The 13,629-nt window shown below is 33.4% G+C and overlaps 1 protein-coding gene across 2 annotated transcripts; it reads left to right on the top strand.

The window, feature by feature from the left end:
* Nucleotides 1–6,707: 6,707 nt before the first annotated feature.
* On the top strand, nucleotides 6,708–11,402 carry LOC107489978 (elongation factor Ts, mitochondrial). 2 transcript variants are annotated; one of them, XM_016110752.3, is made up of 9 exons: nucleotides 6,708–7,103; nucleotides 7,343–7,515; nucleotides 7,660–7,749; nucleotides 8,149–8,323; nucleotides 8,456–8,640; nucleotides 9,710–9,835; nucleotides 10,540–10,628; nucleotides 10,864–10,924; nucleotides 11,009–11,402. In XM_016110752.3, the coding sequence occupies exons 1-8, from the start codon at nucleotides 6,824–6,826 to the stop codon at nucleotides 10,904–10,906; spliced, it is 1,161 nt and encodes a 386-aa protein (XP_015966238.1). In that variant the 5' UTR covers nucleotides 6,708–6,823; the 3' UTR covers nucleotides 10,907–10,924; nucleotides 11,009–11,402. The 2 variants fall into 2 exon arrangements, with proteins under 2 accessions (XP_015966238.1, XP_015966237.1); XM_016110751.3 differs by having other exon boundaries at nucleotides 10,864–11,402.
* Nucleotides 11,403–13,629: the final 2,227 nt, after the last annotated feature.

Below are 13,629 nucleotides of genomic sequence, written 5' to 3' on the forward strand. Positions count from 1 at the left end.
GCATCACCGTCGTCAATGGCTACTTTTCATCCTCTCGGGAAAATGGTCCTATGCGCTGTCACTGCATGGCTAATCGTCTGGAGGCATCACCCTTGACAATGGCTACATCCCATCCTCTCAGTGAAAATGGTCCTAATGCTCTGTCACAGCACGGCTAATCATCTGTCGGTTCTCAATCAGGTTGGAGTAGAATCCATTGATTCTTTTACATCTGTCACTAACGCCCAGCCTTCAGGAGTTTGAAGCTCGTCACAGTCATTCAATACCGGAATCTTATTCGGAATACCACAGACAAGGTTAGACTTTCCAGATTCACTTGAGGTACAGCAGAGCTCCACACCCTTAATCTATGGTGTGTAGAAACTCCACCGTTAAAAATACATAAGTGATCAAGGTCCAGGCATGGCCGAGAGGCCAGCCTTCAAAACTTGATCAATAGTCTCCTAAGATGAACAGTAGATTAAAGCTGAGACCAAAGATGTCTAATACAATAGTAAAATGTCCTATTTTTACTAGACTAGTTACTAGGGTTATACAGAAATAAGTCTTGATGCATAAATCCACTTTCGGGGCCCACTTGGTGTGTGTTTGGGCTGAGCTTGATCTATCCACGAGCTGAGGCTTTTCTTGGAGTTGAACTCCATGTTATAGCGTGTTTTGGGCGTTCAACTCCGGGTTGTGACGTGTTTCTGGCGTTTAACTCCAGACAGCAGCATGTACTTGGCGTTGAGCGCCACTCTACGTCGTCAATTCCCGAATAAAGTATAGACTATTATATATTGCTGGAAAGCTCTGGATGTCTACTTTCCAACGTTGTTGAGAGCGCGCCATTTGGAGTTCTGTAACTCCAGGAAATCCATTTTGAGTGCAGGGAGGTCAGATTCCAACAGCATCAGCAGTCCTTTGTCAGCCTCCTATCAGAGTTTTGCTCAAGTCCCTCAATTTCAGCCAGAAATTACCTGAAATCACAGAAAAACACACAAACTCATAGTAAAGTCCAGAAATGTAAATTTAACATAAAAACTAATGAAAACATCCCTGAAAGCAGCTTAAACTTACTAAAAGCTACCTAAAAACAATGCCAAAAAGCGTATAAATTATCCGCTCATCAGCTTGCTTTGTCCCAATAGAAGGTCTTTTTGCCAGGGTTTTACACTTTAAGCTTGTGACACTGTCTTCAACACCATCCTATTCATATATATGGAAATTTTTTTCAATTAAACAATGTAGCCAGTCAACACAAATTTTTAATGATAGTTACTTAAGTCTAAACTCACCAAAGAAAGCATAGAATCAGCATCATTCTTGCGAATGGCCACAACTGCCGACATGTCGATTGAATCACTATACCCAGTCTCCTACAAAGAGGCACATGTAAATCCTACCTAGAATTTATAGGCCACCCAATAACATAACAATTGCGTAGTTGCTTTGCATTAAATATAACCTAAACACATACAGTTATAGTAGCAGATGTGACATTATGCATTTTCTTAGAGTGATTCATCTCTACAATCTCCTCATCATTGCAGATTTTCATGACTGTATAAACCTGGTCATATTACTTGATGTTGGCAGCTTTATACAGTCATGAAAAGTAGCATCCTATCCAGTCATACCATCTAGGGTTGGGGGGCAACCTTCCGATTCATTAGCCTTAGCAGGTCCCAATTAAAACTCAATATCTTTTTTTATGTACATGGATAAACAGTTGTCAAACTGAAAATTAAAACACATTAGACTTACTACTTCATCTTTGATTTGGTCAGCTTGCTTCCCACATAGTTGAACGATTTTCCTATCCCACATTAGCAAAGTTATACTTCCTGTTCCATCGTATGCCATTACCTCAACTTTATACCTGAAATACTTGGTAGGAAATCAATACAATTTAAATAAATCTGCTCTGAAATATTTAGTACTTAAGAACACACCTAAGTGATGCACTTCCATGAGTGTGGCCACATTTACCGCACTCATATCTATTACCAATTGGAGTTTTTACTTTTTTCGAACATTTTCGACACAATTTATAAAACCAATCATCCTTGCCAGAGTTAATTGAGACAATAGTACCAGCAATCCATATAGGTCCTTCCTGATCATATGAGTTGAGTAGCATTGAGTCATTGTTTTTGAGACAATTGTATCAAAATATAAATACATGATTTAGGTAATTGTTTAAATTGTTTCTTGAATATATTATACTTGCCTGAGTTGACTTCAATGCTTCTTCTATTGTTTTGACCACCACATCACCCCTTTTAAGCTCGTTGATATCGGAACTCGGACCATGTGAGAAAAGCTGACTAATTCTAGCTGAGCCAGATGGTTTTTCAGAAAGCCGCTTGCACATTAGCATGGTTTTTAAGTTAAACAGTGTCATCAAAATATTTTTGTAATTGCAAAATCATACATGGTGAAAAGTCACACCAACCTATTACGGAAGTCTTTAACCTCTTTAATGTCAGGATTAATAAGTAGCCTTGATACATCAAAGTGACTCTGCACTGATGTTTTTTTCTAGAATAGGCATAAAAATATTGTGAGTCATATGTACACAAAAGGTTCAAATCGGACCAAGTTAGAAACACAAAACTGCTCATATTTTAAAACCTTACCATTCCACCTTCTGGGTCTAAAGAACTGCGCAATTATTATCAGTAGTTCGACCCTTTCTTCTTCGAGATGGGGGAGAATTTGGTCTACCATTTGTCCAAACAACACACACCCAATACTGTTGTTTCTGCAAACCAGTTAGCAAGATCAGTTTGTATGGTAATGAGATAATAACTAAGCAAGACTAACATTTGATTACACATTTTTATGAACTTACTCAAGGTCTTCTATTAAAATAGCCAAACGCTTAGTCTCCTTTCCTTTGCTAGTTATCATTTCCCTTGGATCTTCCTTTTCAACCACTTCACCTATGACATCTACACCACATCAAGAGATTAAAAGAAGTATAAACGTTAAACTGAACCCTTTTTGGACTATTTTTTATTGAGAAATTCTCAGAAATTGAAGCCTAACCTATTAAGATTGAGTCATCAAGCTTGTCAGCAGCCAGCAACTCCGAAATAGGATGAAAACAAAATGCTTCAAATGGATAGTTTGGATGAACTACTGGAACAACTCAGGTTCTATTTGAAAAGTTTATAGTCCATTTATTAGTTATTGTCTTGACTTTCTCCATTTTATCCACCACAATAAAGTTGCTCATGACATACATGTTGAACTGTACAATTTTTCCTCTCCAGTTTTTGACCAAATATTTGGGGATTGAAGCTTGGATCCTCCCACCCTAAATAATGAGAAAACATCATGCTTAGAAAGCTAAGTCTAAAACAACCATAAACTAAATAAAAAAATTAAATACAACAACTTGCCTTAATATCTTGCAGAATCATCTCTATGCCATTGATCTCCTTATCTTTAAACTTGCTTGGGAGTTCCCATAAATGGACAACATAAACCTCAAATGTCCATCCAAGTTTTCTTGGATTAATATCCATTAACATATCATAAACCTCAACCATCTTTATGCAGGTATGGAAAGCAAAACAATCAGCTGAGAGAACTCCACTAACTTTTGTAAAGTAATATTTCTCCTCTAAACAGTTTTTGGTGTAACAAAACCTGATATGACAAAGGTTTGGGTACCTTTATATAGAGAAGTTTGAAATTGAAAGCTCCGGGAGGAATACTTTGCCGCATTACTTTAAAATTGTTTATTCACAAAATAGGCAGTAAAAATTTAGTGCTATGTGTCACTTGATGAGATATACCACTTGTCGAATGTATACAGCTGCACATGTCAAACAACTAACCCACTACTACTCTCCTATTATATATTAATAGATGTTGCATCTTCTTCTTTTTTTTCTTTTTCGTTATCGTCATCACCAATAATACCAACATTTTGTGAATATCTTTATTAGTTCTGATTTTCTCTTCTGCCATCGTTAAATAATTTTGCTTCATTTCTTAATTTATTTCGGTTCATTTGTGTGTTAATTAAGGTTTAATTGATGCTGCTGATAAGTATTGACCAAAATTTTTATTCATTAAGTAATTTTCGATTTATTTCTTAGTTTAATTGAGATTCTTTTGGATTCAGAAATGAATTTAATGTGTTTTTGTTAATGATTGAATCTTTTTTTAGCAAAAAAGAATGAAATTATTTATTATCACTTTATTTAATTGTATTAGATTTCATTCCATTTCATTCAATTTGTCTTGAAAGTCATTCCAACTATTGGGACAAATTATTCATCGACAACACACTTAGACTACAAATGAACCAAAAATATTATTAAAGCGACATCATTGTATAATACCAAATGAACCGAACATGTGTTCGTTATAAAAATTCAAATTCAGAAACACCTGCATCTAGAAGGAATGAAAAATATTATCAAATCGACACTATTGTATAATACTAAATAAATCAAATATTGTCCATTATATAAATTCAAATTCAATTCAAAATGTTGGTTTTTGTTAGCAAAATATTGGTGTTATTGGTGATTACGATAATGAAAGAAGAAAAAGAATATGCGTGGGCGAAAAAGAAGAAAGAGGATGAGGAGGAGGAGGAAATAAAGAAATAGAAGGAGAAGACGAAGACGGAGAAATTGCGTTATTGAAATGCGTGTGTAATACACACTGGTGTGATGAAAATGGTTTTTGTTAAATTTTGACTAACTTAATTGGATTTAATTACCAAAAACACTGTATAATTGGACTGAAATTATTATAAGATGATGACGTTACTATTTATTAAAATTATTTTATTCTTTCATGATTTACTAAAAATATTATTATTCTAAGATATTTACACGAATTAGTAATGGAAATTGAACATGAAATGAAGATGGTTGGTGACTGAATTATTTTGGTGACACTCCTAAAAATGTAGTTAAAGCTATTTGTAAAAAATTTCGATATTAAAATCAGCTTGTATTTTTGTAGAACTAACTTAGAATAAAAATTATTTAAAATGAGAAGATATTTATAGATGAGCTAAATACATAATCACTTTCAACAGGAAGCTCTTCTTATAGTTTTGTAACGACTCTCTCCCTTGTTATAAGGATGGTTGCTCTTAGTAGAAGGTTGGATTCAAAAATGTGAAAACTTCTTGAGACAAGATTTTCCGCAAAAAATGGCTCGGGTAAGTATCCAATTATGGAGAATTTTTTCTTGGAGAATGAAGGCGGGGATAAAATTTTTTCGAGACAAGTGTGGGAACTCGAGCAGAAATTTTTACTCCGTTTTTGCTAATTCTTGAAATTTATAAATTTATTTAATTGTCTTTAATAGTCTATTTCTCATCTATATTTTTTAGTCATTTCATATGCCATATACAGAGAGAAATCCTACATTGCTAATCTTCATTTGCATAACCTTTCTTCAATTCAAAGATCCATAACGTCATCCATACTCCATCTAACCTCTCTGCAATCACCCCCTCATCCATTGTTCTGTGCTCGACCTCACCGTCACATCCCCCACCGTGTCAATTCGAAAGAAGTTGTCGTCTATCGTTTGACATTTTTGTATAAAATCTTCCTGTTTTTGTATGTGATTACCATTTAGATCGTCTAAAGAAAATTTCGCACTATTAATCCATGAATCTATATCAAAATAATTGTAATATTTATTCTAACTCAGAAATAATAACATTATAAAGTAGTGTATATTACAAAAGCAACTCATTATGAGATCTTGTTATAATTTACTTACGAGTTTAAAAGAAAATTTCACATAAAACCTACTAACTTGACACAATTTATGTATAAAAAGTAAAAACACAATAAAATATCCTACCATAATATATGTAATAACTAATTTATCATGAATTTAAATTTTATTTAAAAATATGTGCTCACCAGTGTTATCAAAACCGGACCGGACCGACCAATTCAACCGAAAAACTGGTGAACCGGATCCTCAATCGGTCCGGTCTAATGTTTAGACCGAATAAGGTATAAATCCGCTATGAACCGATTAAACCCGTTGCGAACCGGTGAAAATCGGTCGAACTCGGTAATGTTCGGTCCAACCAAACTGGTTAGGAACTAAATTTAAATAAAATATTAGATATAGGGTTCGAACTCCTAAACCCCTCCCCTCTTGAGAAGAGGCGCTATGCATAGCCACCAGGCTGTGATGACTTTCATTAGTAATTCATACAAATTATAATATATATATACATATCTTTTATCAAATAATTTACTTCTATATAATTTATTTTAAATTTAGTTATAAATTTATTTTTTTTATAATTATATAATATCTATTAATATTATTTTTTAATAAATATTTGTAGTATATAATAATATAATAGATATAAACTAATTAATAAATTATTAAAATTTAAAATAATAGTTATTTTAATATAAAAACAAAATAAAAATATTTATTATAGAATAAAAATAATAAAATACTTATTATTTCTGGTCTATATTATTTTAAAGTAGCTTGATATTCTTAAAATATTAGTAAAAAATGTATTTTAAATTATAATTTTAAATTTTTGACTATTTTTATTTTTTATTTACATAGTACCGAGTCAACTGGTTCAACCAGTAATCTATCAGTTGAACCAATAATTCAATGACTCAGTAATTTGTCGATCACCGGTTCGATTTTGACAACTATGGAACACTGATGACTGAACATCCATCGTGGGCAATTCGGACATTGCACCACCCTGTCTCTGCCTCCCTCTGCGCCCGCCCTAGCTAGTAGCTAGGTAACTCGACACTTTGGCAACTCACTCTCAAGTCTCAGCTCTCAACAATCGCATTTTCCAACTATGGCGTTTTCCGCAGCCGCCAAACGCCTCTCTATCACCACGAAGCACCTTTCCACTATTGCTCCGCGCCGTTACCACTCTCTCTCCCCCTTCAAATCTCCTTCTTTCGCACAATCTCAGCGCTCAGAATCGAGCTCGCTTCTCTCGCATTTCACCTTTCTCAGAGGCTTCAGCGTCTCCGCCTCCGACCAAATGAACCTCATCAAGCAACTCAGAGAACGAACCAGCGCTCCCATCAAAGACGTCAAAGCCGCACTCGTCGATTCTGATTGGAACATTGGTAATTATCTCATTTTTTATCATTATTCTTTTGATAATTGAATTCGAATGTTAATAGATATGATTACTGTGATAAAACATTAAGATTAATTAACGAATTGAATGCGTATGGTTACTTCTATCTGCTTGTTTGCGTTGTGTTCTGGCCCCGTGTAGTTAGTTATAACGGAATAACTGAAACTGTAACGACCATAACGAACTGGTTATGAGTGATCTCATGAAATGAACGTGATGGTGTAGAGGAGGCTCAGAAGGAACTGAGGAAGAAGGGAAAGGTTTTGGCCTCGAAGAAATCGTCTCGGACCGCAGCTGAAGGGTTGCTTGCCCTTGCTCAAAACGACTCCAAGGCCGCACTGATTGAACTCAACTGCGAGACTGACTTTGTTGCGAGGAATGAGATTTTTCAGCATTTGGTTAGTTTCTTTGGAATGTGAATTGCTTCGGACTCGCTGTGGTTTTTTCTAACATTGACCACTTCTTTGTGAGTTATAGGTGTTGTTATATGAATTATATGAATTTACTGTATAGTTGATTCCTGGGTTCTTACTTTCTTGTAGGCATTGTCTTTGGCAAAGAAAGCTTTGCTGGTCGAAAACACTTCCCCTCTGGTTTCTGGTGCCTTTCAGGTTGGACCCGGGTCTTTGGACGTAAGTAACCAAAATTTGCTCTCGCTAAACCCTAATTATCAGTAATTCTGTTTATTGATATTATTCTGTAAAAGACTTTTCCTATGTTTTGTCTATTGTGCTGTAGGGGTCTTGCAATGCTTTCTTACTTTTGAGAATGTGTGTACCATGATGCATTTCTGGGATGGATTAATTTCAAAAAATACCGAACATATCTTTATTAGTTCAATTCAAGACCATAACAACCATACAACAATAGGCCAATATTCGAATCAATTCGATATTTTGAGTTTTTGACCCAGTGAACTTACCTATTGTGTATATAGTTTAGTTATCTGATGTGATTTCTTTTAGTCATTCTTAATCTGCTGTTGAAATGAAAGCCATTATCATATCATTTAAATCACTTACTTTCACCAGGAGATGACATTGAATCTTGAGCATCCCAAAATCAATGGAGAAACAAGTGTTCACAATGCAATTACGGAAGTAGCTGCAATGATGGGGGAAAATGTTAAACTTCGAAGAGGTTATGTGATGCCTGCACCATCTCAGGGTATTATATCTACATATCTCCATACCAGTCCCCAACCAGGTAATGAACAACTGTATGGATGCAAAACAGCTGACATAAAAGTTGTGAAATAAAACTATTACAATTTTATTTTATATCTTGTGCTAAGAAACTTGACTCTAAAAGGATCCTAACTTAGTTGGGTTTAATTAGGTTTGGGTCGCATTGCTGGTGTTTTGTCTCTTGAAGTAGATGAGGGTAAAACACAAGTGGATGCTATTCAACGTGTTGGATCAGAATTGGCCATGCATGTAGTGGCAGCGAAACCATTATTCTTAACAAAAGAACTTGTGTCCTTGGATGCATTAGAAAATGAACGAGAAGTTCTTAAATCTCAGGTATTTTCTGATTTCTTTTGGAGTCAAGTATAGGTCCATGCTCAATAAAATGGTTCATAATTGCTAGCCATAAGATTGGTCTGTTGTAAGTTTTAATCTTTAAAGAATTACATGGAAATTCATTATTATTTTGGTGTAATGAATTGAGTTTAGGTCAACGAGCCCTTCAATTATTGTATCAATTGGAATGAAAACCTCAGTGATCGCATAGATGCAGCTTGCCTTTTGCAACTGCCCTAGGTTTCATTCAGAGGGTTAATTTAAGTCTGTATGGTCGGGTCTTGGTGCTTTAAGGTGGCTTGTAGTTTAGTATGGTGTAAATAGATCTAACTGGCATAGTTTGGATTCAGTTGGCCAAACTGACATGTTAACCAGTCTCTCTACAGACTATGGTCAGCTACACCCACAAAAGAATGAGAACCCCTTTATAGTATAGATGACTAAAGATCCTTTTTGTCACTCTGATTTTTTCTTCTTCTCTTTCACATTGAGATCTACATGTAAACGGTCAAATGAGATCTACATGTAAACGGTCTCTCTGTAGATATGATACATGACAGAGCACAATAGTATAGATGACTAAAGATCCTTTTTGTCACTCTGATTTTTTCTTCTTCTCTTTCACATTGAGATCTACATGTAAACGGTCAAATGAGATCTACATGTAAACGGTCTCTCTGTAGACATGATACATGACAGAGCACAATGGTGTCGTTTGATTCATGTAGCCGACCCCACTTAGTGGGACAAGGCTTTATTGTTGTTGTTGTTGTTGTTGTTTCACATTGATGCCTTGAAGAGTTAGAGCATTTTATTAGTGGATTCAGCAAGTGTTGTGGGTTGGACCAATTCAACTTCTTGAATGAACCAATTTTTTAACATCCCTTTAGAATTCAGAATTCAAGAAATTCTGTTCAGCAGATGCCATCTGCTCAATACTTGTCTCATGTTGGATATCTGATATCTCAATTTTCTAGTTGGCCTGCTGACTGTTGCTTTCCTTTGCGGCATTATAAAATCTGAATAAAAGCTTGAAGTTAAGATTGTGGTCTGGTTTTCAATATTTCAGGCTGAAGCCTCTGGTAAGTCCCAAATGGCCATAGAAAAAATGGTAGAAGGACGGTTACGCAAGTACTTTGAGGAAGTTGTGCTGATGGAGCAAAAGTTTATTGTGAATGATACAGTGAATGTTAAGGTATGTGAGGTTTCTCTATGTTTAATAAGGATTGTTAAGAAAGTTGAGGCTATGGTCACTTTATGATTTTGATGGTGAAAGAAACAAAATCTACCCATGCATCTGTTTGGTCAGAATCTAGTATCCTCTTTTTTGAAAAACTAAAACCAAAAGAGAATTTCACCATCTTCTTTTACAGTTTAACATTAAAGTGGGATAAATGCCATTATATGTTGGCAATTACCATTTACATTGCAACTATAATTGTGTCTATGACTCTGTTAGCAAAATAGGAGAACTTTGGTTACTTATTTCATTATTTCACTCTTGCCGTTATAAAAGAAAACTATGACTTGGTCAACTACAGTGTAAAATAATAAGGAAAAAAATGATGGTGGACTTTGTGCATAAAAGTTTCGTTCTCTTCCTCTGAATTTTCATAGGTTACTTGTTCCTGTCAACATCATTCAAGTCCTAAATCCTTTCATGGAGGATGGATGAAATAAAATCTAGTATTTTTAATCTGGATCCAATTATACCCAACTGATCCAACATGACCATAATTTCAGCCATCTAATAAAAGGAGCAAAAACTATTTTTTAGCTATGTATTTTCTATTTTCAATATTTTACATATTTTGTGTCTTTTAAGAATGGAGAAGGATCCATCTATGGAGTGTATGTTTATTTGATCATTCATTAGCTAATAATTTTTGCACTCTGCAGACGGTGTTGGATAATCTATCCAAGGAGGTGGGTTCACCTGTGAGGGTTGTGAGCTTTCTCAGAATGGAAGTTGGGGAAGGAATTGCAAGGTGAAACCTGCACACGAATTTTCTTTTCTTCTTATTTTAGTGTATACTATCTACTACTTAATGCAAATAAATAAATAAAATTGCTGTACAACTTTTGCTTTGGGGGTATCCATGGATGATATAGTAACAGGGTATACTTTGAGTGGCCGTTGTTGGACTTGTCTCTAGCAACGGGATGGCTGTTTTCCCTGTTAATGGATTTTAACTAATCTTAATGGCTATCCACGATTTGCAGGCAAGAAACAGATTCATCTGAGCCTGTTGCTCAAGCTGCCTAATTCAAGATGATGCATCTGGTTTGTTGTTACGGTGTTTACCCTCTAGCTGATCATGTTTTGTGCATGCTCATCTAACCATTTGTCTTCCATGTGTTAATCCAGGGAAGTTCCAAGAATGTTCCATCTGTTGAAAATTTTGCTCCACAGTGGAAAACTTCAGTGGGTTTCATAAGAACTTAAGATTGTATAAGTATATTCTGAAATTCTAGTGCACTCTGCTGATCTATAATCCGTAAAGGCCAAGTAAGAAAGCGTAGTTAAACCACATTGGTACCATTTTCAAATTACAAAGTTTTGTTTGTGTATCCTTAGTTGAGCTTCTTAATTTAAGATACAAAGCTTACTAATAAATTGATATGTTGAGCTACTCTCTAGATTGAACCAAAAGGCAAAAGCTTCTTTAGAAGCAGACTTAGTTTAGTTTATATCTTTATATGAAGTAATATAACTATACAAGGTTTCAACTTCTTAATCACATTATTCTTTTTATTAAGCATTTCATGGTTCATTCATTATTAAGATTAGATCTTCGAAGCATGCCTTTCATATTAACATGCAGCACATTACACCATTATCTAGTTCTGTTAAGATGTGCCATGTGCGGTTGTCATATTTTATTTTCTGTCAGGGTGGACCTATACTTATTATTTTAAGAATATATTTTCTTCTCCCCCACCCCCCCTTTTTTTTCGTAGGCCTTTTAACTACTACAAAAAACAGTTATTTACAAACATTTATAAGCAGCATTTGAATTTCATGCTTTTAGAGTTCTAATAATTCTCATGAAGATGTTAAAAAAAATCTGAGCTGAGTGACGAAGAAAAAGAAACCAGAAAGAGATGTTTCTTATACAAGTATTTGAGTTATTTACAAGGCATATAAGGTTTTCATAACGAAAAGGACTTGCAATCTAACCCTATATTCTTATATAAAGGCAGGCACAGTGTTTTTGCCAGTGCTGTACCAATTATTATTATTCCTCGCTTGGATGTATTGTGGTGTATATATATATATATATATGGTAAAATGTAAGTTTACAGATTTTTTTTTATGAGATAAAAGAGAAATTGAAAAAGTTAGGAGTTAGGATTTACATTTTGAACATCAATAAAATAATAAAAAATAACTATAAAAAGATATTCTCTCTATACAATTTTAATATGTATAGTAGAGTGTCTCATATATATATTGGTGTACATATATATAAATTGATGAGATTTATTCTGATTTATAAAAGCCAGGGAAACTAATTCCGAAACTTTGGTGATGGACTGGTGGCATGGGCTCATCACTGTATCACGTGACGACATTATAAGCAATATAATTGATCCCTTAAGAAGGCAACCTGAGATTTCCTTTCCATCATACCCCACAACTCACTCAATTTTTTTAAAAATATTTAAAAATTAAAAAGAAAAGCGGTTGTGCTACTGCTATGTACCTGTAAAAGGAAAAAAAAAAAAACCTTATCACCGCAAGAGTGTACGGAACATTTAGAAGCTAATCAATCATGACTTGAAATAATGGGTCCTCCTCCGTGACATTGCCAGGGAGGCCTTCCACTCACGAGAATGAATTGGAGTTGGCATCCAATAATAAACCATATATAGATATTCAACATATAATCATCACAATAAAGAAACCATATTAATATTCTTTTCAATCATGCTCTAATTCCATGTATATTATATAGAAGAAAAGAATGTATTAGAAAAGAAGTTCTGCAGTATTTTGTCAATTAAATTTAATTAAATTGATTTAAATTCAGTAAAATTATTTATACAAAATGTATAAATAATATATTTTTTTTCATAATTCTTTTATTACTGTTGTTTATGTGTTATTATAGTATTTATTATTTTTTTTCTCTTCTTATTTAATCTTTTTGTTTTTCATGTTTTTATTCTTCTTAAGTAGGTAAAAATAAAAAAAAAATTATAAGACGAAAAACAAGAAAGAGAATATAAAAAAAAAGTGAGGATGACGATAATAAAAAAGAGAAAGTTGAGAGTTTTTAATTGTGTAAATTTATCAGAAAAATACTAGATTTTTTTAATTTTGACACAATTTTTTAATAGTGACACAAAAATTTTTTTATCTAATTAAAAGTTATCACAAACAAAAATAACACTGAAATTTCCTAAAATTAACACCGAAATTTTTCAGTTGTGACAACAAATTTTTTCCGACATATCTTTTTCTACTTCTTTTTTTTTTCATAATTTATCTTTTCTTCTTTCTCTCAATATATTCTTCTTTTTTCTTGTTATTAATACAAAATTTTTCTGTATCTGACTACTATATTCTTATTTTAAAAATAGAGAATTTTATATAAATAAATTTATTTTAAAGTTAAATTGTATACTCTTTAAGTCCTAAATAATAATTGTCTTGAAATGTAATATGGAAATCAATTTAAATGATGTGTTTATCGTGGTATAATTACGGTGCTTTATATAATAAATTTCAACTATTTTTATTTATTTATGTATTTTATATAAAAATTTTCAGAATATTTTTTTGTCTTATCACCATCATCATTTTTTGTGTTATTTTTTATTCTTTTCATCATAATTTGTTTAAAAATATACAAATAAATAAAATAAAATAAAATATATAAGTATGAGAAGAAAACAATATGGATAATAATACAACAACAACAACAACAAAGCCTTATCCCACTAAGTGGGGTCGGCTACATGAATCAAACGACGCCATTGTAC

Source organism: Arachis duranensis, chromosome 5, assembly GCF_000817695.3.
Source record: "Arachis duranensis cultivar V14167 chromosome 5, aradu.V14167.gnm2.J7QH, whole genome shotgun sequence".
Classification (NCBI taxonomy): domain Eukaryota; kingdom Viridiplantae; phylum Streptophyta; class Magnoliopsida; order Fabales; family Fabaceae; genus Arachis; species Arachis duranensis.